The 27140-nt window shown below is 38.2% G+C and overlaps 1 protein-coding gene across 1 annotated transcript in view; it reads right to left on the bottom strand.

Moving 5' to 3' along the window:
• The window catches only part of PCLO (piccolo presynaptic cytomatrix protein), a 385912-nt gene that overhangs the window by 176531 nt on the left and 182241 nt on the right, over positions 1–27140 (bottom strand). Inside the window, exons 4-6 of the mRNA XM_028119600.2 lie at positions 19689–20390; positions 4282–9370; positions 1909–3917 (exon numbers count right to left, since the gene is read on the bottom strand). Coding sequence (XP_027975401.2) covers positions 1909–3917; positions 4282–9370; positions 19689–20390 — 7800 coding nt within the window. The remainder of the gene's footprint in view (positions 1–1908; positions 3918–4281; positions 9371–19688; positions 20391–27140) is intronic.

Below are 27140 nucleotides of genomic sequence, written 5' to 3' on the forward strand. Positions count from 1 at the left end.
TGGGCAAAGAAACCAATTATAAAATTCACATATTAGAATCAAAGTATCCAAAGTTCCAAAAACATTGCCTGTATACAAAAATGGTCTGCCTTGTGCATGAAATAAAACAGTATCTTTGAGTTGATATACAATTCTTCCACATTAAATCACTGAGTTGGACCAATTGAAAAAAGGAAGTACTGAATTGTGCTTCAAGGCTCAATCCACCTAGGATTTTTCAGGCTCAGAAATTATTTAGTAAATTCTACCCAACTTCTTTTGTGATTAGACAGTCAATCAGTATCATTAGCTGTAACAGAACCTACATAAGTCACTGTATCTTTCATTTCACACTTCCAAATCTGAAGTCAATAGTGTGGAAAAAAAATTACTGACAACTTCAACCTCTTCTTTAACTGAGTTCATATGAATTAAGGGTACGGGGCCATATGTTAAGTAAATGATCAAAACACCAACTGGAAAAGCCTATTCTTTCTAAGGATGCAAACCGTAAATAATACTTTAAAGTCCTGTCAAAAACCACATTTTCCAAGTTTTCCAAGCAACTCTTTAGGTGAATTTATATGCCACTGCTATAAAAATAAATACCTATACATACAGCTGAGTTGAAAATCACTTCTCACAATAGATTTAATTCTAGAAACAAAGCCATGGAAAAAATAACTCTCTGTAAATTGAATGAAATTCTCAATGCACCAGTGGTTTCCTGACTTACCAGTTATGACCTCTGCCCCACACGAAGACAAGTTTACTTTGAGGACATACTGTTTGAGAAAATATGTAATAACAAAATGTCACTATGAAACTAGAAAACAGACATGAATCTGTCATTTTTTAATATGCCTATCAAGTTGTCTATACACCTATAAATAGACTTGTAGTCATATTTAACGGCATATTTTTCAGCCCACAGCCAATGTTTAATATACATGGGCCAGTGGAAATACAGCAATGACTCAGAAAAAATCTATTTAGGAGCTTCAGGGTTTGACGACCTAGAGTTCACAAACCAGTAAATTAAGAGAACTTTTAATTTGAACATCTTGTATTAAACTGAACCATCATATTTATCAATAGCTTTCTGTTATGTATTAGGTTTTTAAAGTAGGATACATGTATTTCTACAGATGATTATTATCATTTCTTATTAGCTCAGCTACAGAGAGCCTCACAAATGTGTTTAACATACCTACACATGTTCTTTCTCCTTTGAAGCATACCTACGAATTTTTAAATAATTAATCACTATTATTCAAAGAAACATAAAAATTCTTTTTGCTTCTGTAAGCCCCGGGACTAAGGCTTACCTGAAGTTAGATTAAGAAAGTTGCCAGAAACTAAACAAGCATGGATGAACTATGAAATTAAATTACACTTTCATCTCCCTGCCCTAGAAATGCTCTTTTGAGCAGTAAATGTCCTAAGCCCAGGAAATATTCTGGCCTGAGGAAGACGAAGCTGCTTGGATGATCTCCAAGGACCTTCCCACTAGAGGTTTCCAATACCCATGGATCTAAATTTAGGGCCATCCTTTACCTTCTCTGTTTATGTTCAGTATTTATTCCATCATACCTGAATTGAATATTAATTATACTCACTGAAAGCAACAATTGACAATTGATACTTGGGAGATTTCAAGATTAGAAGCAAACTTTCAATCTCATGAAGTCATGAAGTAATACACTTCTTTCTCATTTCGCCTCACCTAAGATGCTTTCTCTTTCTTTGGTATTTCTAACTGGATGTATACTTCTCTATTTTTCCCCAAATTTCTAAAGCAACAGTCCTCACTAAACTGTAGTACTAGGTTTCGGAGGTACCAGGAGCCTCATTGTCTGCTCAGGTCTGCAAACACACGGTTAACATCAACTCATCTATTGTCTTCTCACTGAAAAGAATCACTCTTACCGTGTAGCCCTCGGTATACTGAAAAGGAGCCCTGGAACTTTCATCTGCTGTTGGACTCAGAGGCTTGGGGTCAGACATGGACCGCTGCATCATCTTGGCTGTCTTAGGACTCGCAGGGGGCACTTTAGCCATATCTGGATGCAGTACTTTCTGCGGACTTATATCATCAGGGAGGGGTTTTTCATAAGGAACAAAGGCTGATTCTAAGGCTTTGCCTGGTGAAAGTGGTGAGATGGGTGAATAAAGGACTTTTGGAGATTTGGGTGGGGAAGGAGCCAGCTGTAATGTGGAATCTGCCCGAAGGTGAGATGAGTAACCAATCTCTAAAGGTGTTGGGCGTTTCTTGTCTTTGGGTGGAGATGTGGCACTCAGGTATGGAGGACTCTGTGTGTCTGATTCTGCTTCTGTTTGACATCCTAAACTGCCCCCTTTGTAAGTCTTTTCAGGTGCTGAAATGTGTTTAATTATTTCTACCTTGGCATCCACGCGCGCCCGTACTGATGGTGTTCTTATGGTTCCCACTGGTTCAGTCTGCACAGATATCTCTGCTACTGTTTGAACTGCGATACTGGAGACTTTGGAAAGGGGTTTGGTCTTGTCAGCCTCCGTAGTGCTGTCACCGTACTTGCCGACTCGAGCTTTTCTCCTTGCTCTAGTAGGCATATCCCATTCGTCCTGATCTTCATCATCGGTTTGGACGCTCGTATCAACACTCTTCTTGGTTCTCCTCCTCCGACTCACGTAACTCCGATCGGCTGCATCCTCGTCATCCGTTTGTACGCCGCTGTCCACAATCTTTTTAAAGCACCGGGGATCGTCGGATTCCCCCATCTCGTCATATTGTCCACGGCCTTTAGCTGCAGAGCTTCTCTTTTTGGGTGGTTTCTCATCTTTTACCACCACGTCTGTCAGAGGTATTTCTGAAACAGTACTCAGGATGCCAGGTGGGGCGATGTACTGAGTAACACCATCAGACTGAACCGTGTACCACCCTTGGCTCTGTGGTATTTCAATCGCCACAACAGCAGAGGCGGTGGTGGTTGCATCCTCTGTTGCCCAAAACTGACTGCCTTCTGGGGCAGCGTACTGACCCTCCAAAATTGCCTGCTCCGTCGTGGTCTGTGGAGAAGCAGTTCCAGAAGGGTCATAGTTATACTGGTAGATCTGGCGAATCTTTTGCTCTTCTAGCTGCTGGTGAAGCTGCTGCTGCAGCTGCTGGATCTGCTCCAGCTGTAACTGTTGCTGAGCTAATGTCTCTTGCCTCATCATGAACTGGGCTTGCCGCTCCTCTTCTTGCTGATAGAGAAGGTGCTGCTTCATAGACTGTAGCTCCTCCAGCTTTTTTTGAACCATGATCTTTTCTTGTTCCCGGAATCTTTGAATTTCCTGACGTTCCCACTCCAGTTCCTCAGCAAAACGCTGCTGCTTAATTTTCTCCAGTTCCAAGAGCTCACGCTCCAAGTCGAGCTGCTGCTGTTGTTTATCTTCTTCAGGGACAATTAAAATAGCACTTTCATCTCCCACCACTTCAGGAAACACTTCAGATGCTGTGGTTAAAGTGGGAACTGAGTCTATTGTCTCAGCAGTAAGAGGTTCCACTGTAAGAGTTTGCAAACTGGCATTGATATCAATACCAGTTGCTGCCATGTCTGTTTCAGATGCACCTGTTGTTAGGAAATACGATCGAGGCATTGGCTGGCTCTGGTGCAGGGCGGATAATGAAGTCACTGCGTCAACTGTGTGCACACCTGACAAATCCCTCACTGTGGTGCTGAAAATGGAGCCAGGCTGTGTGGTGATTGCAAATGTGGAGGGAATTGGAGTTGCTACTGAAGAATAGACAACACCATTAGATGACCTCAAAACGCTCCCCACACCATACTGGGATCCTGGAGGTGGAGTCATTCTTGCTGTGGAATATTGTGGGGTACTAATCCCAACTTCTGAAATGACTTGTCGTGTTTCTGGATATGGACCTGTAGTCTTGCTTGAATAATCCATTACCTCACCTGAAATATAGGGTAGAGTTATAGTCCAGTTCCCAGAATGAATGATGCTTTTTGAGTTTGAAAGCCCTCTCAATCTTGACGAACATAACGAATGGGACTGCATGCAAATCCACAGGTTAACCTAATTAGATGCTGAATCAAAGCGCTGTTGAACATGCAGGCACATGCGGGTGACTTTGGGCAGAACAAATTAAAAAATGAAGGAACGAAAGCGCACATGTACTCCGAAATATGTTGCCAAAACATCCAAAGAAAGAGAAAAAGTAACAAAACCGGAAAAGGGACCAGATTTTTCATCCTGAAATGAGATGAGGGACACCATACTGACATTTCAAGGAAAGGTCTGCTGCCACATCATACTGACCTGTAGTAATTCTCCCTGAAGTTAGATCTACTGCTGCATCAGTTCCTCCAGAATAATCAAAAGCATTTTTACTTTTATAGAAAAAATGTCCAGCTTCTGCCAAATTAGTGTCAGACATGGAAGGTTTCATTCCCCCAATCCCTCTATAACCATATGGCCCTGATCGATCGTATTGATAGTGGTCATCCCTATAACCAAAACGATCCTCAGGAAGAGTAGTTGCAGGCTGCTGGGCTGTGCAGCTCCTTCCAAAGGGTAACTTATAAACCATATCACAGCATACAGCTCTTCTTCCTGCAGTCAGATCAACAGGCTTTTCATCATCTTCTATTATTTTGGTCACCACACCTGAAGTGGATTCATCCATTGTAACAACAGTTCTGTGAGACTTTGTTGTACTGAGGTCTACTACTTCTCCGTCAGTGATCCCCTGGGATGTCATGCTATCAGTCCATCCATTTGTGACACCAACAGGAGGCACAGTAACAGGTTTTGTAATAGCTGATGTCACTGGGTGTGCCGGAGGACCTAAGGATAAGTTTATTGGTGCGTCCTCCCTAACTGCAGGGAAGGCCTGGCCACTTAGTATCCTGTATGGGGGCTCAGCATGCTTTGATGTAGTAAGCTGGAGTGGTGCTGTTGTTGCTTGTGCTGCGCCCACTAAGCTTTCTGTGCCCATGGTGTAACCTGAACTAGCTGTACACGTGACAACAGTCACTGTCTCAGTGACCAGGGACATTGGCCGTATTACTGATGGAGTAGCACTGAGATTTATAATGGACGGCTGGACAGCACTAATCTGTCTGCCATAAATGTCACTTGCAGTGGTCTGCCTTTTCATATCCATGGTGGAAGCCGAAAGATCCATACACTTTTCAGTTGCTTTAACTTCTACTTTTGGTACTGTACGCAAATCAATGACATCCCCAACAAGCTGCACCTTTCCGTTTTCCTTATGCTGACGCTTCTCTAAATGTAGGTTATCTAGAGCAAGAGGCTCTGGAGGAATTGAGATCGAGACACTGCTGAGCCCAACACCAGGGATTGCACTTCTGGCTGCTGAGACCTCAGCCTTAGAAACTTCAGTTGTAAAAAACTGTGTCACTGAGGTTGGGGCTGCCTGAAATGAAGATAGTGTTGTGACAGGGAGAGCAGAAAATGTCTCCAGAGCTCCAGAGATGTACAAGCTCTGTTCTGAAGAACTTGGCATTCCTGCAGTTGTTAAAGGAGAAACTATAGAAAACACTGGATCGATGGAAATCAGGTCTTTGGGGGGTGATCCCAGGGGCCAACTGGTAATTGCTTGACTAGCTGAAGAATCTGTTGGAGTCCCAGGTTCAGATGGCAATGTGATAACCACGTAGGTTTCCATGAGGGATTTGGAAAATCTTGGGGAGGACTTGTTAGAGTGAGGGGAAAGTGGGGAAGTAGGGGAAGGTAATTTATAATCTGCTGAAGTCACTAAATTTAGTGTCATATTTGAAGTTAAAGATAGACCTGTCGGTTTGGGGTGTGTATCTGCTGATTTTTGTGGAGTTACTGGAAGCTGAGGAACTGCTGGTTTAGGGGCAATTGGAGGTTTGCTTGGCTCAGGTCTGTGTGTAAATACAAGTCCAGATGGGATGGAAGATGGTTTAGGAGGAACAGGAGGAGGTGCAGTGGTACATATTTTTGTTACAGGTAACCCACTACTTCTTGGAATAGCTGTGGCCTCTACTGTAGTAACAGCGTCAACTAGAGGTGTGGCTGTAGGAGTTAGAGTCACTGGAGCTGTAACTGTTAACTTTTTTTTAGGATGAACAGGTGGTTTAGGTGAGGTTGGTGGAGGAAGAGGTGGAGGAGGAGGAGGAGGAGGTGGAGGGGGAGGAGGGGGAGGGGGAGGGGGAGGTGGGGGAGGAGGTTGGGCTGATGCATCCAAAGAAGAACTTCTAAAGAATGGACGAGTTTTAGTTGGTAGAGGGGTAACAGAAGGACGGCCAGATGGTAACTGAGATGCAGGTTTTGCTTGATCAAAGACCCGTCCAGACAGAAAGCATGTTGCTGGAACCTGCTCCTCCATGGCAATAGCAGAGGAAGGAAGGTGATCAAACACAATTTCAGATAAGCCCGTTTTTGTTAGTTCAACCTCAGACTTTTCCCTTTTATCTCTGTAAGCTTCCAAAACCTCAAGAATAATTCCATTCCCTGTGTCCCTCTTGGCTTTCTTCATTGGGTCTTTTTCAGATGGAGATGAGTCAGTGGCAATAGTGTCGGCAATGAGCCCCTCGGGTTTAGCTCCTACAGATTCCATGCTAGGAGGTTCCATATCAGATAAGGAAATCACAATATGTTCAGCACTGGTTCTTCCATCTGGTACAGCAGTCCGATCAAAAGAGATACTTATTTCTTCTGGATAGTCTATAACACTGCCTGGAAAATACGTTGATGAAGAAATCTCCTCAGAATCTTCAAACTTAGTTACTATGTCCACTGGCTCCGTATAAACTGTGGTTATGCTATCCAAGGTAGTAACGGGTGAGGAGCTATCTGTGGTACAAACTGAAGAAACAGATGACGTGAGAGAGGGTGTGTCAGAGGGTGGGACAGATGTAGCACTTTCTGAAGGCTCAGAGTAGGTCAAAATCAGTGACTCGTGGGCAATTATTTCTTGAATTTCCCTCGTATAATCAGTTACATATTCATCCTCAATTTCTTCTGTTGAAAAATGTTGGGTTATTTTGACATCGGGGATAGAGAGCGTTGTACTGCTGGTCGAATCTGTAAGAGATGCTCCTGAGAGAACACTCGATGTCAAAGATGCATCAGGCACCCTGTCAAATTCCACGGTAGACTCTGTCATATCAAGCCCAATGGGGGGCTGGGTTGGACTGGATCCAGGTGTTAACTGCATCTGCTGCTTCTTCATGAGTTCTTCATAGGCAGCATCGGCATCTAATAATTTTTTTTCTTCACTGGTAGAAGTTACCATACTACCCAGATCCACTATCTCATGGCTTTCAGGGATGATATAAGAGCTTGAAACGATGTCTTCTTGAGGCACAACAGAATGTAAGCTTTCTAACTCATAAAACTCTTTCTGGAGGTCTGTTATTTTTTGCATAGGATCTTCATAAACCTGTTCTGGAATTCTTATTTTTTGCTCTTTCCCTCTCTGCTGCATAAAACCATTTTCATCTTCTTGCCTTGTTAGCAGACTGCCATCTACTGAACCATTGTATGTGTCCTCTACTAGAGATTCATAAATATAATCCTCTATTAACATCCCACCATACAAAGGCTCTTTTTCAAACATTTCATCTCGTTCAGTTGCAGCTGGAAAAGCTTTATATTTGTGGGTTTTATGAATCATTTCTTCATACATCTCCTCAGCACTTTTTAATGCCTTTTGGCCACCTTCTTTCTGCACAATAGACTGCTCATCTGTTGGTGAGTACAAAGACACAGCTGTGGGCAATTTATAAACTTTTTGCACTTCTATTATTTTTTCTGGGCTTATTTCAAAACCTTCTGGGTCTGACTCTATGCTAGGTGAGTATTCAGAACAAGAAGATCGATGGAGCTCCTCCATTTCTGCAGCCTGACGTAATTCTTCCGTTGGAGATGCATCTTCAATGGGAGAGAGATTACTTGGTGGTGTCTTTGGTCTTTCCCTCCTTCTCTGAGCTCGAAGTTCATCTTTGTCTTTCTTTGATTTCTTACTAGAAGTCTTTCTTTGTTGCTGCTCCAATTCCCGCTGCTTCTCTTGCTCCTTTAATAATTCTTCTTCCTCTCTCAATTCTTCTTCCTCTGAAGAATCTTCAATAGTAGGTAAGAGAGGACCATGTGACCTGTGTCGAGCTTTACGTTGCTGCTTGCTCTCTCCTTTTTTGTGACTCGGGCTACTGTCACTGTCCTCATCAAGTGATGACACTGATGTAGGGGATGTGCCAGGAGTGAAGCTGGAAGCATGAAGACTAGAAGATCCTTCCCCCCTTGACCTATCTTCTGGAGAGTCTGTCAGGCTTTCCATTTCTAATTCTGGCTCCTCATCAAAATATAGAGCTGTTTTTTTCTGTGAGGACTCTGCAGAATATTTATCTGCTATCGTGCTGTTGAGTTCAATTGTTTTGAATCGACGTAGCCCCCCTCCTCCAGCAATTATAAGTTCTTCACTCTCCTGACTTTTAGTCTCTCTGTACTTAAGCTCAGGACTTTCATCAAATGTCTCATCATCTTCGTCATGCCACGAATGGCGTCTCCCTGCATCATCATCAAAGCTTGCACTGCTTTTCCGAGTTAGTCGCCTGTGTTTCCCTGCTGTCGCTTTCCCTTTCCCTTTTGTTTCTTCCTTCTTCTGGCTCTCAATACTACTACTAATCTCTTTGAGCTGGCTCCTAATGAACTCATCATCTTCAGAACCTGAAGCATCTTCATCAGCACTCATTTCTATGATTTGTTTTCGAATAAAGTCCTCCTCTTCACCGGATCCTTGACTATCTTCTTGTTTATACTCATCACTGCTTGATGAACCGACACTAGTTCTCCGTTTTCTTTGTGGAACAGGTGAGTTCTCACTTTCACTACTGTCTTCAACTGAATCATAAGGCTGTCTTCTGGTAGCCGTGTCATCAACAAACTCAGACCTTTCCTCATGGTCCTTTCTGGAAGGAACATCTTGTTGGCTATCTTTTTTTAAAGGGTCCTTTTCTTCTTGACTCTTTGTGAGCTCCTCTTCTGCAATTGTAGTTTCTAGGGTTTCAGATAAACTCTGAGTTTTCGGTTGGTCCTTGGGCGGTTCAGAAGAGACCTCATGAGGCTGGGTTTTCTTTTCTGCCTTTTCTTCAACAAGTGTACTTGCCTGAGCTTCCAAAATGGATAGGACAGTACTTTCTAACTTAGCCAAATCTGAGGGGCTGGAAGGGCTGCTTTCTTGTGAAAAAGAGTCCTTTTTGAGTCCCTTGAGCAAATCTTTTTCATCACTTGGAATAAGACTTGGAATTTCACCAAGTGAACTTGATATCCCATCAGAAGAATATCCTGTGTCACTCAGACCTTGTGGGCTTTTTGGTTGTTGAGAACTTGAGGTGTCTGATTTGTCATCTTCCTTTTCCTAGCAGGGAGGAAAAGATACAGGAAAACTTAACGTGATTCAACTAGTAACATGGCCTCTCTATTACTCCCAAATAATTACTTTGAACTGAGGAATAATTATAGGATTTTTTAACTATATGCTAGTAATTTTTTTTTTAATCTTTGGATATAAAAAAGTGAAAGTAGTTGATACATATTGACTAAGGTTAGTTTTCATTTAACCTAAGTTTAATTAAATGTCAATTCTCAATGACATTTGATTTTTTCCCATTAATCCTCTTTTTACATTTCAATTCCATTTTCTTTCAAACACATCATTATCTTTCTCAGTACATTTATTTTGGGAAAATGCTACAAATTATCAAAGAAAAAAATTAATGTTTTCATTAATATAATCAATACCTTTGAATCATGAGGACAGGCAAAGAAAGAAAAAATCAGAGGATGGACTTTGTACCTGGCTCCAAGTTGTAAGAGATGTTGGAAAATTTACTTAACAAAAATAGGCAGGTAATATGACCATAATGCTATCTGTCTCAACTACCACAAAAGATATTTGAGAGAGAGAGATTCAAATAAGACACTACTGTCTTTATGCATCAAAAACTAATGATGTAATATATGGTGATAAACATAACAATAAAAAAATTTTAAAAAAAAGACACTACTGTCTTTTAAAGACACTTTAAAAGATGCTAAGACACTATATTTACTTGGTATTGTTGTTAATATTATTATTCTATATCACTTGAAGTGAATGTTTAGAGACTTTGAAAAAGTTTGCAATAATTATTAATAATTAAAAATATTTAATAACTTTGAAAAAGTTATGCAATAATTAGCCTGACTCGTGGCTTTAGCTAGAGGGACATATTCAGCTATTTTATTTGTAGTATTATTAATCTCATTTATACTCAGCATCATACCTCAAAGATATTTAATAAATACCACTTATAAATGTCTTCTGATTTTGAAAATACTTGGACTTTTAGCTTTACACTATGTCAAAATCTGGTCCTTTCAACCAGTCCAATAACTAACTTTTGTAAATGGAACCATGGGCTTTCCAGGGAGCTGGACACTAAGTAGACAGATCACAGCCTTGACCTGCTGCTTTCCTTAGGCTCCAATGAGGCCATGCCAGCAGTTTGGTTCAAGAATCAGAGTGGCCTTAAATGAAAATAATAAACATACAGACTTTTTGCCTAAGTCCAAATTCAAAATACCTATAAGCAAAATGAAACTCAACGAATCTAATTGGTTTCCATGCTTCAAGTAGAGTGTTAAAATAAGCCCACAGGCCTATGGAAAGAAGAGGTCAGAAAACAAGCTGCAGGAGGACATGCTCTGTATGACTCTGGCCTCTGAGGCCACCTCAATTCCACTAAGTCTGTATCTTGAACTAACCACCTCAATATCTTCAGTGGGTGTGTAAGCATGGGCTCCTCCAACCACCTGTAGCCCAAATGATCAGACAGAGGTCAGGCTGAACAACAAAAAACAAACATGCAAAAACCTTTCTTCCTTCTTTCTCTCCTTTCCTTCCTTCCCTTCTCTACCTTCCTCTCCTTCTCCTCCTCCTTCTGCCTTTCCTTCTTTTCTTAACTATAGAGTTCTCAAATATAGAAGTTCTTGGTTTGATATTCATTTTACATTCATGTTCATCTCACTACCTGTTGTTACTAGGTATGGTTAGAGATGTATCTTGAACACATTACCCGGTAAAATGCTTTGGCCAAATTTACATGACACAGCTCAAATTCAAAAAGACAGTGATATATTATTCATGACTTTAGTGCAAAAAACCAGTATATATTCTTTAGTTTATCATGAATTAACTTCCTTGGGTAATTTCAGATGTCTCCCCAGGAAAAAGTTACTTATCAGCAGTTGTAAGACCTTAGTAGTAGGGCTGATGAGCACCCAACTAATTTTGGTTCCTTTGTCTTAAGAGCTGCACGTTAAAGAGCTAAGCACATGTGAAGCAGACTTCTAATAAAATCTTTCCAGATGGTCTCAGTGGAGGGATGTTTCTATCTCCTCACATCCCACACAATGATGAGCACAGTTTTTTTGACTCCAATATGCTTTCTATGTCTTTCCTTATCTGCCTTCTCATCCTTCACTAAATCACAGTAAATACCATAACCAGAGGGGTGGGGGACCTAAGCTCCTTGTGAAAAAAAAAAAAAATTAAAAAAAATTTCATAATCAAATTGTGATAGTGTCATCTGTATTCTTTATTTTCTGTCTGCATATGTTATAAAACAGAACAATGTAATAAATTATCCATATACGAAGGAAATGTAACCATTGTTGTATGTAACAATTGAGTATAAAAAAAGAGAAATTATAGTTTTATACAATGAATTCTACATTCTACATCTTACAACAATAAGATTAAGACCAGACACATAACGTAACAAAGGAAACGAAGATACATTAGACAGAAGACTAACACACATAAATACCAAAATACCTATCCTACAACCCCCTTCTGTGGCCTTTCTCCATGTGTTTCATGTTTTCTTTCTTTCCTCAGTACCATGTTCTACCCACTTCTCCCTCCTGTCCCTTTCCTGGTCTCTTTCCTCCACAATTCTCAGAGGATTCAGTCATTATTTACGATGATGATGCTGTGATGATTTTTCCCTCTAAATGACTCTTCCTCTTCATATTATGATGTGGCAAAAGGCTGCAAACATTTTGCTCTATAGGTTTGTGGGTCTAAGATAAAATGTTTGGAGTGGTTAATAAGAAAATCAAGTTAGGTGACCTAGGGGCATTTATCTGAACTGTTCACAAGAAACAGCTGGTCATGGATTTATTGTGCCATGGTAAATTGAAAAAAAATTCATAATGTCAACTCTTCTCACACTAACTAGCACTGGAATACAGTCTTCTGAGAGAGGCGAGTGACCTTCTGCTCCTTCATTACACTGTTAGCTGTTCACCACCTGATCATACACCAATGAAGCTGTTTGCCTCTTTAAGGCTCCTACATGTTCATCTTTTTACCTGCTGCTGCTAAAATCAAAAGAAGAAAAAAAGTTGTTCTTCATATACGGAGATGGACATAGTGAGACACTCATCTGTCCAAGCATTTATCCCTCCTGTGGCTGTCTACTTTCCTTTGGGAGGTATGTGAGTGGGATTTGTACCCACACAAGTTAACTGGGCTATATAGATTAACACTGCAAACCCTTGTTTAATGGAATTTTTTTTTTTATCAAGAGAATAATTTGATCAAATAAGATTAAATGGAACTGAGAAGATCATGAAACACAGTGTATAAGTTGGGTTTGGTTTTCTCCAGTTATTTGTCAAATGGCTGTCTGGAGTACTGTAATTCTAGAGGAATATGATCAAAGGATTTATGAGAGGGAGGCATAATTTGGCTTATTTTCTTCCAAATTTCTAAGTACCTAGGACTAAAAGATTGGGAGTTTTCTCCTAGTTTCTTCAAAAATGTATGGTTGTAAAAAAAAAAAAGTATGGTTGTATACTTATTTTTGAGAAGAACATTAAACTACTTGTGGTAATATATTAAGATTTAATGAAATGAATAGATTCAGTTATTTCTAAATTACATGTATATTACATATAACACACACATACATGTATGTGTATAAATATAACTGAATTTTCTTATGTATACATTATTTTCATTTGAATAGGTAATTGGAAATTGAAACCAATTATCTATTTCATTTTTTACATGTAATACAATCTAGAAGGACCTCTGAAATGATTACTTAAGAAGAAAATTCCAGGCATCTACTTTTTACATGAGAATTCTGTTTGTCATCTTAGATGGAGGCAGTGAGTGGAAACAAACATAATCTAAGCAAACCTTTTTTTTTAATAGCAATGTCATTCTTCAGTTACCCTGAAGAACACATTTTCTGTGCATTTTTCTAAGTACATTTAGCATTAGATCCTACTGCACTTTTATTGTTACTGTTATTGCACTTTTCCCGTGTATACATGGGAAATTATAGTACATGAGCCTTTCTAGTCTGTGTATATGAAACAATTACTCAATTTCCAGGGGCTAAGATTCATATATATATGTGTATATATATATATATATATATATATATTTGTACTTACTAACCAAAAGCAGAGACTGGAGAATTCCTTTTCCTTCTAATATTTCACTGCCATTTACTGACCTGGAGACCAGTCAGAGAGAGGCGGTGATGAACTTGACCCATGTGAAACTCTTCTGATAGTGTCATACCTTGAAGCCTTCTCTAGTGATGGAAAATATATTAAGACACACCTGTACCGCCAAACTCAGTTCATCCCCTTTCACAAATGCTGAGATGTTTATCCTTCCATATTGAAGGTAAATGGAAGTTTTTTGAATATTACTGGGGTTAAGAACCAAATTGTTGGCTAAATTTAAGATTGTACAAATAAAGGATGCAATATTGCTTAATCTTCCCAAGCCATTTATTTCAATGGGCCAAAGTAAAACAACAAATGAATGATCTTCAATCATTTATACAATGGTAGGGTCAAAATGGATTGCTAGTCTGACTGTTCCAAACACTCTAAAGATTAAGTCCATAACGTTCAGTGTGACTGGAGAGAAAAACCAAATATTCTCACCTACATGGGAATCCTTTTCACTACAGAAAATCTCATTATTTTTCATCCTGATTATGCTGCCATTACATACAATGACTTATATGTAACTTGAATTTTAACCCCTTGGTCATTTTAGGCAGAAATAAAAGTTTATGCTAAAGATGTTCAAATTTTGGTTTCTATCAGGAGAGCTATAATGTTTCAATGTAATATATCAAATGTAGACAAGCAGTATTCTGTTTAAGTATATAGATAAAAAGAGAGAACTCTGTAGCAACATGAAATTTTAAAATAGTAAACAAAAAAATAAAGAAGAATGTACCTTTCAAATTATTTGTTATATTTTAGGATATATTTTAATCCCATTTGACAAGCACATTTTGGTAGAGAGGAATAAATGGAGAGACAAAAAGATATGGCAACAAAGAAATGTAAACAATATACCATGAAAATATGAATGACACAAATGACAAATGCATAAATAAAATAATATAAATATATAACAAAGTAAAATAGTACATAAAGTGCTTGGGATATACCAGGAGCTGCTAAAGGGAAGAATAATTATAATGTAAAGTCAGTATGGTACAAGTGTCATAAAAAGAATTACGTGTAGTGTTGAAAAGCCACTCTTTTATAATCAGAACTGGACTATAATCTTGGCTTAGCCATATGATCCTGAGCACAGAAATTTAGTTTTCCTCAATTTAAAGAAGATACAATATTTACCTCATGCATTGTTACGTGGATGAAACGATCGAGAAATACCTAACATAGTGCTGAGAATATTCTAAGAGATAAATTAAGAATATTTAAAAATTTAAGACTAGTCAATACAGGGAGCTCAGCAGCAGAAGTGACAGCTACTGGGGAGAAAAGTGGCCCAGAGGTCCAGGTGAGAGTTTCCCAATCCGGCTGACAGAAGCGAGAGCAACAGTGCACAGAGACCTGAGTGCAGGTGTACAGGGAGAAAGGACCATCTACCTCCAGGAATTACACAAAGGCATATTTGGCTGGCTTTCCAGAGCTCACTTGTGGGAAGTATTAGGGGCTGCTTGCAAGGTATATTGGAGCCATATTCCACAGGGCTGAGAAAGCCAAACTAAGTTATTTAGACAGGAGTCTTGGCCGTGGGGTGCAAAAGCCTGGGCAAGTTTGCAAAATGATCTAATGGGCCGTAAGAAGTACATGTTAAGATCTTTACTGTATTTTTTAATCCAAAATTACATGTTCCTAATATTTAATGAACGGATTGATGCTAATGTTCTTTTACTTCTTACGTGAGTTGGTTGCTGTTCTGTGAGGAATCCTGAGAGAAAACTGGGAGTTACACTCTAAGGAGAAGTTATAGTGAGGTAGTCACTTTATTCATCCACCTTTATACTGAGGTTTCTTATTCAGTTAGGCAGCTCTCTGGCTTTTATTACCTACTAGCAATTACACCAGTTTTCCTGTAACAGGTAAGTGGTAGACAAAAGATTCTTGCAAAAAAAAAATCACGTCATAAAGATAATAATGTAAGAAATACACAAACACATGACAAACACATTACTAAAGAAGCTGACACTAATCATATCATTACAAGCTTTTCATCAGCAACATTACAAGATAAAGGCAATGGTGACCAAATTAAACCAGATCTGACAGCTGGCCAAAAACGTCTACCATTATCAGGAAACCTATTTGACATCTGAATTGATGTCCAGTATTGCCAATAGCAAACCCTGCCTAAACACAACATGCTTTAGCACCACAGCAAGTGATATTATGACACTGTCACAAACTTCTAAAATTTTCTACAAATAAATATTCCAGTACTTTACCAACTTTCAATAAAATGAATAATAAACACTTAGAACCTTCTTTTGATTTTTCTTATTTAATGATAAAAGACAAAAAAAGTCACACATCATTTGGAGAAACTTGATTTAACCACCATGGAAAAATGGATGAACTAATATGTACAAAATGATACGGGGACAAATCAAACTCTGTTTCTTTGTCAGCAAATATTATTGGAAAGAGTAAATAAATAACTGGAAGGTTTGGGAGAAATTATAACAAAAGTGAGTAGCAAAAGTTTTGGTAATAACAGAATCAAAGTGTAGATATTTCTAATATGTTCAGTTTATAATACTCACTATTTCTGTTTCAGTAATACTTAAAGGACTTCCCACGAAGGAAAAATGTACCAATGAATGAAGTAAGCCTCAATACTGAATTTGTTTAAGGTCTACATATTTTTTAAATGAAAAATCTGTAATTAGCTACTGAAGAGTTGGCTTTTTTGATTGGAATTATTCTTTTAAAAAGGGTAAGATTACAGAGATGGCAGTACCTGTGAAGTTCATTTACTACATCTGTGACAAGTAGATCAGAATTGGACAGAGTGACTCAGGATTTTACAGATGTGGTGTATGTTGTATAGAGATGAGACCTTTATATTTTGAAAAAAATCCTTAATATTTTGTATTGAGATAGAGAATAACTATGAATTTAACTACAGAGGTTTACTGATTATGTAATGCGAAATTAATTTAAAAAGTTGTAGAATCTGAAGATTTAATTCTTTTTTGACGGAAGTCGAAGAATGCCAAATTGTTCAACTTTTTGGTGATGACAAGTGGTTACTAGATGGTATAAAGTAAATGGGATGATGGGGGGAGAAAAGGTAGATGGGAGGAAGTAAACCCTGGTTATCAGCAATATGCAACTTATTAAGTATTTAGAAAAAAAACCCATAAAAATATAAAAATAAAAAAACTCAAACAAAATAAAAATTAATTCTCTTTAAGAGAATTATCATGTGAAAACAGCCCTCTGAAACAGAAATTTGGAAATCATGTGATTATGCTATATAAAATGACACATGTCATTTTTAAAAGCTGTCATACCTGCTCCTTTAACAAATTTTAAAGAGAATATTTTAATCTGTTTCATATATATACATGTATATATATTTTAATTTCCTCATTTTCTGACAGATAGCAAGAACAAATTCTTGGTATCAGGGAAGATTAACATTTGTTTGTGGAATTTTCACTATTAAAAAATTTATTTTCAATTTCAAACTAGGAGAACGGGTAGCAAGATTTGGCAAGTACAAACTCTGATCCAGCCCTTCTAATTCTGATATATCCTTGTGGGTTATCTTTCTTGTTATGGATGGTCATTAAAACTAAACATCAAAATACCAAAATAAGCTTAACTTAGAAGCTGAAATTCAAATAACACTATTGTAAAATTTCCGACCAAGATTTTCAAAAATATTGAAGCACAATCAATGCTCTCTCTAAAATACTATTATTAATCATATTTTAATGTGATCAAATCTATATTAAATAAAATAATAATTTTAGTTTATTTCACTGATTTACTTTGTTTTTGTGAATGTTTTATATTGTTAATAATATATTAGTACATCAGTGTTTACATTTAATTCAGAAATAAGTATATACATATCGAGGTTGTAAAATAAAAGAAAAAGTAGTGATAAAAAGACATGATAAAAAGAAAGTGATAAACAATAAAAAAATTAAAAAAAGTGATAAAGGTGTAAAATAAAATTAAAAGTACATTGACAAAATATTCAGATATTTCTTGTTTAGATTCTTTAACAAGCAATGGAGAATTATTAGAAGTATCTGAGTGATAGAGTTAAATTATGTGAACTTTGGAAAATAATTCTGTTAACTCTAGGAAACAAACTGAGGTCACTGGAGGGCAGGGGGGTGGGGGGATGGGGAAATTGGGGAATGGGGATTAAGGAAGGCACATGATGATGGGATGAACACTGGGTGTTATACACAACTGATGAATTACTGAACACTACATATGAAACTAATGATGTACTAGATGTTGGCTACTTCAATTTAAATAAATAAATTAAAAAAGGAATATTCCTTTGTAATAAAAATGTTACTTTTGTTAAAAATTGAAAAAATAAAATGAGTATTTGTCTTCTGTTGATTGGGGTCACTGTAATACAATAAAACTGCCACACGTAAGTAAACAAACAAACAAAAAAGATCAGACAACCATATATATGGACGGAGGGAGAAAGAGCAGGGAGCAGGCGCAGTGACGTTATTAGATTGCTCAAATCATCAGTGAGAGGTCATGAAGGCCATCATTAGGAGGGCCCTCAGGAATAGGAGTCAACAGACAGGAATGTGAGAAATTGGATGCAGAGAATAAAGCGTGGCTGGTAAGAAGAAACCAGAGATTACTCAGAAGGGTAGTGACTGGGAGACTAGAGACAGATGAATGGTATTGCCATTACCAGAGACAAGAGTCAGAGGCAGAAACTGCTTCTATAGAGGAGATAAGATTCCAACAATTGAATTCCAGTTTACAGCGAGGCTTTGAAGACCCCGTACTGGGTATCTGAAAACACATATCTGATACTCAAAAGAGGGCCAGAGGTGCACAGGTAGATTGAAGAATTGCTCATGTGGCTCCCCTAAGAACAAAGAAGACAAAACTCAAAACAAAACCAAAACCAAAGCAAAACACAAAGAAAAACTCATCACATAGAGATTAGGAAAGAAAGCAATACACGGAGTCAAAGTAGAACTCATAAAGCATGATCAGAAAGACAAAAAGAGAACAAAAAGGGAAGGGTCATGAAAGCCAAGGACAGCTTCACAAACAAAGAAATGGTCATAGGCATCAGGTTCTGCAAAGTGGTTAGCTAGGAGAAGCAATCGGTGGTGGTGAAGTTACCAGATCCAGCCATTAGAATGAAGAATATACCGGCACCTGCTCTGACTCTGATATACTCATTTACATAATGAAGGAAGACCAGAATTTACTTAATGACTGATGAATCATGTATCAAAGATGGGTTAGTAACCACGTGTTAAAACTGTAAACACCAAAAAAATGGACTACAGATTCTAATTAGAGTTCTAACATTAACTTTTAATATTAATAAATCATTTCTTTTTCCTTCGAGTCATTGCTATTATCTGTGAATTAAAATTATTCAACCAGATATGAAGTAAGATCTTGTGTAGCTCTAAAACAATCAGAGTTCTTCTAAAAATGACATTATCTCTTGTGCAGATAGAGGTTAAGATGGATACACTTAAAAGTTGCCACTAAAGAAAGAGAATATATATTATTCCAAATTATGCTTAGATTATAAATAATCCTTCAATATTAAACATATTAAACAAACCCCAAATAGAGTGCATTATATTAAAATCATGTTAAATACTAAAATTAACTTCTGTAAAAATGACTTTTGTCCTGAATTTCAGCCACCCCCTTTTTTTTTTTTTTGCAATCACAATCATTTTATGGCTGATGGCACCTTAAAAGGCTTTTAAGCAAAAAGAAATTTGTTGACTTGCTTAACCAAGTAACTAAGTGAACAGAAACTTAAATAAAGACACATATTATTTTATATTAAAGGTGGGTGCTGATTTTATGTTCACAGTGGAGAGAAGAAGAAACTTAACCTGTAAGAAACTCTTCTAATCATCCTACAGAATTTCGGTAAATTATCCAATATGCATAAAAGCTAGGAAAACAAATTTGATATCTCTGCCTTAAGTTAGACCAAGCGGCGAGAAAGCCAAAGTTGTTCATTTCAGCAATTGTTAGACTTTTCTGAAAGTGCCTTTAACTGAAGGCTTGCACTTACATAATTACCACTAAGCACTCTGTGTACTTAGGTAAAAATTAGCAAATTTCATATACAGAAGACTATGCGAAGACAGGAAAACATAACTTACTGTTTTTTCTCTCCCAGGTTCAGGCTTTGCTGTGCGTGCTGCTTGCTGCTGTCCTTTCATGTTTTGAGTCGCCTCATCATCTTCCTTGGGCAAACTTGGAGGCAGGCCAGAGGGTTCATCCTCCATCTTGGTCTGTGGTTGCTTATCCTGTACCACCTGTGGAGCCACTCTGCCTTCCGGCTTTTCTTCAGTGGTTGGTACTTGAGTTTTAAGTAAGTCTTGTTTCTGTTCCTCCTCTAGAGCTGATGGTTTTGTTGCTGGAGGTAACTTTTTGTCTTCAGGGGCTGGCTTTTTGTCTTCAGAAGTTGGTTTTTTTTCTTCAAGAGGTGGCTTTTTTTCTTCTGGGAGAGGCTTTTTGTCTTCAGGGGCTGGCTTTTTTTCTTGAGGGGCTGAAGTTTTGTCTTCCTCTAGTTGAGTCTCCTGTTTGTGATCTGTGGTCACCTTTGGGACAATCTTTTCAACTGATGGTATTTCTTTCACTTTTCCTGGGATGACTTGCTCAGCTTCTGTTTTTACTTCTTGTTCCTTCTTTTTCATTTTTACTTGGGTAGGCATTTCTGTTTTCTGAGATGGTTGTTCTGGAGGGACAGGCATAGGAGAGGCTTTGGGTCCTGAAGGTGTAGGTGGCATTTTGCCCATATCTCCAAGCTGTCCTGATATTGCTCTCTGAGTCTGGCAATTTAAACAAAGCCATTCTTGAATCTGCAAAGAAAATAGCAATGAGCAGATTAACTATATTATAATGCATCTGTTTTGGTGAATCTGTTTTGGTGCATATACTAAGATTAACATCTGGTGACTTCAAGTTGCTTTTTAGTTTTCCAAATCAATGAAATAGTGACTTCTAAGGAAGGCTGCAAAAAGACTCTTTATAATCTAAAAATATGAGGAATCCCTAGAGATTGGCAATTCACTCACCTCACCATGAGGAAGGAAAAAAATGTAGCATTAAAGATGGAGCCAAGGAAATATTCATTTTTTTGGTGAAGAATCTGCATTTGTTCCAAACAGAATATTTTTGAGTTTGGTGGCTTCAAAACTGGTATTTCATATAGTTACACAAAACTATTAAATTTTATGGTCATTTTCTATTAACTACAATTAACCAAAAGTTCTTTTAGGATTTAGCATATCATCTTTTATCTCTTGATGTGGGTCAAACGTAGTTCTATTTACCAGAGTATTGTGCATAATTCTCTATCTGCTTTAGGACTGATAAATAATTTCACTCTTAATAATATTCACATTTCTCATGCAATTGAGCAAGAAACAATCACTGGCTCAAATTGTTTGGTATCTTTCCCCTAGAGTTTTTTGAATCACTGACTAGAACAGTTCCTTATATTTCTGCTCCTCACTGTAATCCATGGGCCACTTGCACCAATCGACTGAGGGGGATCATAGGATATGCAAATTCCTAGGAATTCCTAAAACTGTTTTAGCAGGATCCTGGGGAAGGAGAAGGAGTAAATAAACTGGTTAATTCTTGGTTGATTCTTTTGCAAGCTAAATTCTGAAAACCCCCCTCTCATAACACATACACATGATGGCATGGGAGATTGATTATGTTAGAATAATAATATTGCAGAATTCTTCCCTTATTGATATATGCTGTGCTTTTTCTTACCTTATAAACATTATAATGTAAGAACTAAAGATTATACATGTAGCTCCTAATCGTTACATTTAATAAATACCTATTCTGTAAAGTCCAAGGTTGGGGAGTCATACAAATAGTATTGCATTCATATGTTGCACTGTTTTCTGAGTTCAATTTCAAACTGCTTTTCATACTGCATCACTCTTTCTAGTTACATGACTTAAAATCACTTATTGTTCTAGAATATTATTAGGGATCTAAGTTTCATCTCTTATTTCAGCTTCTAATTTCTTTAGAGATATAAAAAATGTTGCTTAATAATAATGACTGAGGAGCGCCTGGGTACTTCAGCAAATTAAGTGTCTGCCTTCGGCTCAGGTCATGACCCTGGAGTCCTGGGATTGAGCCCCACGTTGGGGTCCCTGCTAAGCGGGGAGCCTACTCATCCCTCTCTCTCTGCCCCTCCCCCCCAACTCGTACTCTTTCTCTCATTCTCTCTCAAATAAATAAAATCTTAAAAAAAAAATGACTGTTTTGCAATCTGTAAGCCATTATAAATTCTTATTTACTTATCTAAAGAGTAAAGACAAAGTCCATTATTTAATTTGTGTCAATTGTTGTCTATAAAACATCAGTATGCGTTACGGGTTCATTTGCTTTTTGTGTGTACAATTATCCAATACCAATTCTCTTCTTAATTCAGGTTTCGGCAACTCTAAAGTATTGAATGGTGGCTTCTTTACACCAGAACTTTATAGAAAAATCTTAGGAAAGAAACTGACTTGATCCCTTACGTCAAATATGAAAAGCTCTCTCCAACCCTGGCACTGAATAGTCCCTGGAGGAGACACTTCCACAAGAAAATCAATTTTCCAAGAAAATCAATCTTTATCCGTGCTGTGGTTTTAAAAATCATTACTCAGTTGAGCCACATCTGAAGATATTTTTATTCAGAACCTGACATCTTTTAAAAACAAACGCGACACAAATACCTGCATCACTGCCGTCTTGTCACATGGATTGTAAAAACCAAATCCAGGTGTGTGTTAAGCATTCCTGGCAGGTCATATCCTAATGTAAAGAAGTTAGGAAGTTTTTCATATACCAGGAACACAGGTATCATTACATTGCAAATTTTTATCAAAATAATAGTGTGATTCTTTTATCTGAGTTTTCGGAACAAATTATTCTTGCAAAGTTATCATCTCTTGCTACTTATAGCATATGATACCACAATGGTAGACAGCTCTCGTTAAAATGCAAATGTGTTGAGATAATAAAGTGACCATTTCAAAGTAATATACTCATTATTTTCACATATTTGAAGGTTAAGGGGATAAAAGGTATCATCTGTTTAACCTATAGTGTCACCTAAAACACTTCATTTTTCCCAATTTGAAGTAACGTCTGACAAACCTACAAGCAGTGATAACTCATGCTAGTATGGTCTGCAAGGCAGAGGGAAGGCAATAATGTCAGTCTAAAAGAAAAAGAATCTTATCCTGAGAGCCTCGCTGGCTAGATCAAACTTGTGTTTGCTTAAGTTTCCACCCGTATGCAGTTAAACCTGGTATTTTTATACTTGGTCTCTCAGCTGCATGAGTGATTTGCATTTGAAATAAGATTATTAAGACAAGCCTAATTCTTTTGACTTTACACTTTGACTAATTGTCACCAAAATTCATTTGGAACCTGATGTTACTATCATGTCAAATAATTATGACAACGTACTTCACTTATGTATCTACTCTGTATATATTTATTCTACCTATATTTATGGAGTACATATACCATTGGGCAAGGAATAAGATATGGGTTAAAATAAATATGCAGTAAAAATATATATATACATATAAGGGAAATGGAAAGGATATAATGTTTTTGTGGGGTTTTTTTTAGGATTTTATTTATTTATTTGACAGAGGGAGACACAGTGAGAGAGGGAACACAAGCAGGGGGAGTGGGAGAGGGAGAAGCAGGCTCTCCGCCCAGCAGGGAGCCCAATGCGGGGTTTGATCCCAGGACCCTGGGACCATGACCTGAGCTGAAGGCAGAAGCTTAACGACTGAGCCACCCAGGTGCCCCAAGGATATAATGGTTTTAATGGGATTGGCTAATGAATCTGTTTAGAACATAAGGAATTAGATAATTTATGATTCCCAAAAGATAATTTTTTCACCAATTAGAAATGCTGAATTGGAAGTCTCATACATGTGTCTCTTCTTTCTGCAGCCCTAGAACCAAAATTAGAATGCCAACAAATTCAGCAAGCAGAGGAAGTTATAATATCAAGAAGGAATTAAAAAAGGGAGAAAAGTATAGTAACACCAAAATTTGTATATTTCTTTAAATATGCAAATTTAAATTTTATTAAGAGAGGGCATACGAAAAGGCAGAGGCTAGGGTAAAATCAAAAGTAGAAATGAGAAAAGCAAAATTGATTGAATTTTAATAATGAGTAAAATGAGTGATAATGAATTTTCAAATGAAAGTTCATTTTGGATAATATAGGTTATCGTCATTATCATATCACCACTAAATACAAACACGATTACTAGAAAAACTGGCTTCACAAGTCACAATTTAGGAAATACTCTACAACACATAAGATGTAAAAAAATCTGTAGTTCACAATTATTTTTTGCATTCTTTACCAAAAATAATCCCAAGGAATTTTGTATCCCTGTATTCAGGGATTTAATTAAGAAGCATTACATTTCTAGGTCCAAAAAAACCATTATCTTCACTCTTTGTTCTTCAACAGCCACACCATTAAATACTCATAATGTTTCTAGTCCAGTAACAATCTGGAGATAACAATAAGCAAGATGCCTAAATTATACAATAATTCAATGCATAAATTATCACTGCCCATATATGATTTTTACCACCTGAAAGGATTTTACCACATATAGCATTAACTCTTTCTGTAAATTGCAAAACACATGACTATTCATAGTTTGCCTTAAGGTTAAACATCAAAAGAGTTACAGCTTTATCTTTGAAAATGAAGAGTGAGACAGGGGTGCCTGGGTGGCTCAATTGGCTGAGTCTTCGACTCTTGCTCTAGGCTCAGGTCACGACCCCATGGTTTGTGAGATCAAGCCCCGAGGGCCACTTCCGCACTCAGCGGGGAGTCTGCTTGAAGATTCTCTCCCTCTGTCCCTCCCCCCAACTTGTTCCCTCTCTCACTCTCTCTAAAGAAATCTTGAAAAAGGACAGTAAGACAATTAGAAAATAAATATATTTTATATATATGATTATGTAATATATACTTACATAAACTAAAGCCATTGCTGTTACATTATTGAGTTTACTACATAGAAAATACATTGAAAAATACAGATGCTTATGGAGGCTTATTTTTAAACATACAAGTCATCATTATGGATGCTTTCAGACCATTTCCATTGGTTTCACTAGGTTCTTAAATTATGTTTTATTTTCAGTAGCCTATAAATATCTCCTGATAGTAAACATAAAAGTTTTTATCTATATTATTATTAAATGTATCAAAAAAATTCAGAAGACTCTGTTAGACCAATCACCTTTTAATCCAGGGCTTTCACATTAATAACCAGGATACCAAATTCATCTCCAAGTAGGGGAAAATTCTGATAAACAGTGTATAAAAAATAACTCCATGTCGATCACAGCATACTACAATGTATTCAATTGTCAGCTGGTGCATGTTAAAGAATGCATTTATTTTAACATCATATCATCAGGGCTTGTTCAAAGCAATGCTTCACAAATCCATTAATCTTAAGAGCAAAGTAGGAAATGAAGGCAATAAAAACCCAGAAGAGGGATGTTGCTGTGCTACTTGGCATTTTTCCATCAATAAGCAATTTGCTTTACATAACATTTCAGCTGTAACTATAGCAACAATACCATTAAGGAAAATCTCCGAACTTCAGGCCTGCCTATTTATTTTTCTAAGTATCATTTCGGAAGCACGATAGTAAGACCTGCAGCAGGTTGAAAGGTGGCCGTTAGACTTAAAATGGTAGAGAATGGATGGCAGCGAAGCCTGCAGGAGCATTCATAGTTGTATCTGAGAAGTCTTCACCACATTTTAGCATGAATTTTTCATTAAAAGACCAACCAGACGAATGTGGAAGCTCAGAGAGTTTCCACCAATAAGAGTATGTAAACAGAGATTACACGCCCCCTACTCAAAATTCTGTAAAGGAAAACCAAGCGATCAATGGAATTGATACTCAAACACCTTGGGGTTTCCAGCCTACTATTAAGTCTTTGAGTCAACAATAAACATTTTACACAGGTTTCTGTTGGTCTGTTTATCTGTTTATAACTCAGAATGTTATTTTTTCAGCTAAAAAATAATTACACTGATGATCTGCTTAGAAATCACTATTTACTTACCAACAGGTCCAAAAATTGGAGGGCAATGTTACCTGCAACCTCTCACTGGTATCAGTCTCACCTATAGTCTTGGATAAAGGTGTTCCATTTATCTGAGGCCCATACACTTTTTTTTTATTTTTAAGATGATGCTTTGAAGATTTTACTTATTTATTTGAGAGAGAAAGAAATAGTGAGAGTGAGCACATGAAGGGGTGGTAGCAGAGGAGGGAGAGGGAGAAGCAGGCTCCCCACTGAGCCAGGAGTCTGTTGTAGGGCTCAATCCCAGGACCCCCGGGATCATGACCCAAGCCAAAGGCAGACGCCCAACCGACTGAGCCACCCAGGTGCCCTGGGCCCATATACTCTTACAATTCAAGTGGACATTCTTAAAATCAGATTTTTTTGTTTAAATTTCTAAATTTATTTCCTTCTGTTATCTCTAAAGGGAAAAGGACTGAATTCACAGTTGGTGCACTCTTTCTTTTCAGATTACACAATCAGTTCCTACGCTATAAAATCAAGATATTAGAAATCTCTGATCATTCATGGGACTGCACTTCACAAGTATATGCAATGAGGTATTTGTGGTATTTCTATCCTTATTCTGTTCCTCCTAAAAATGAATGTGTGTCGGGAGGCGGAACAAGATGGCGGAGGAGTAGGAGACCTGGATTTTGTCTGGTCTCAGGAATTCAGCTGAATAGGGATCAAACCATTCTGAACACCTACGAACTCAACAGGAGACCTAAGACAAGAGTAGCAACAACTCTCTGAACAGAGAAGCGACCACTTACTGGAAGGTAGGACATGCAGAGAAGTGAATCTGAGGCGATATTCGGGAGGATAGACGGCGGGGGAGGGGGCCTCCATTGGCCGCTTCTGGCAAGTGCTAGAGCCGTGGAGCACAAAATCGAACTTTGAGAAGTTGGCTCCGCTGAGGGACGTCGCTCCAGTGGCTAAGCGGGGGGTGGAACCCTCGTGGGACAGTGTGGTCTCAGGACCCTTGGGGTCACAGAAAGACCGGGGGTGCCTGAGTGCGGCAGAGCTCCTAGGTGTCGGAGTGGGGAAGCCAGCTGCAGAGACGGAGCCGAGGCGCGGGCTCTCAACTCGGGGTTGCCATAAACTGTGATCAGTGCCACACAGTTGGGCCACTGCTCCTCCAGCAGGGACCCAACAAGCGGCAGATCCGGGGAAACTCCCCTCCCTCCCCTGGGAGGAGTGGTGCGGGAGCGCACCGCAGGGATCTGCTGGGTTTGGAGACTCCACACGGGGTCGGGAGCCAGAGATAGCAACGCTCGGTCACAGGCCGGGTGAGCACGGAGTGCGGCCGGAGACCGGGGAGACGGGAGTGACTGCTTTTCTCTGGGGGCGCACTGAAGAGTGGGGGCCCGAGTTCTCAGCTCCTCCGGGTGGAGATTGGAAGACCACCATTTTCGCCCTGGTCCTCCAAAGCTGTACCAGAGCTTGCAGGGAACAAAATA

This window comes from Eumetopias jubatus, unplaced genomic scaffold (genome assembly GCF_037043125.1).
Source record: "Eumetopias jubatus isolate StellerSeaLion01/CBP00866 unplaced genomic scaffold, mEumJub1_p1.0 scaffold_14, whole genome shotgun sequence".
Lineage (NCBI taxonomy): Eukaryota > Metazoa > Chordata > Mammalia > Carnivora > Otariidae > Eumetopias > Eumetopias jubatus.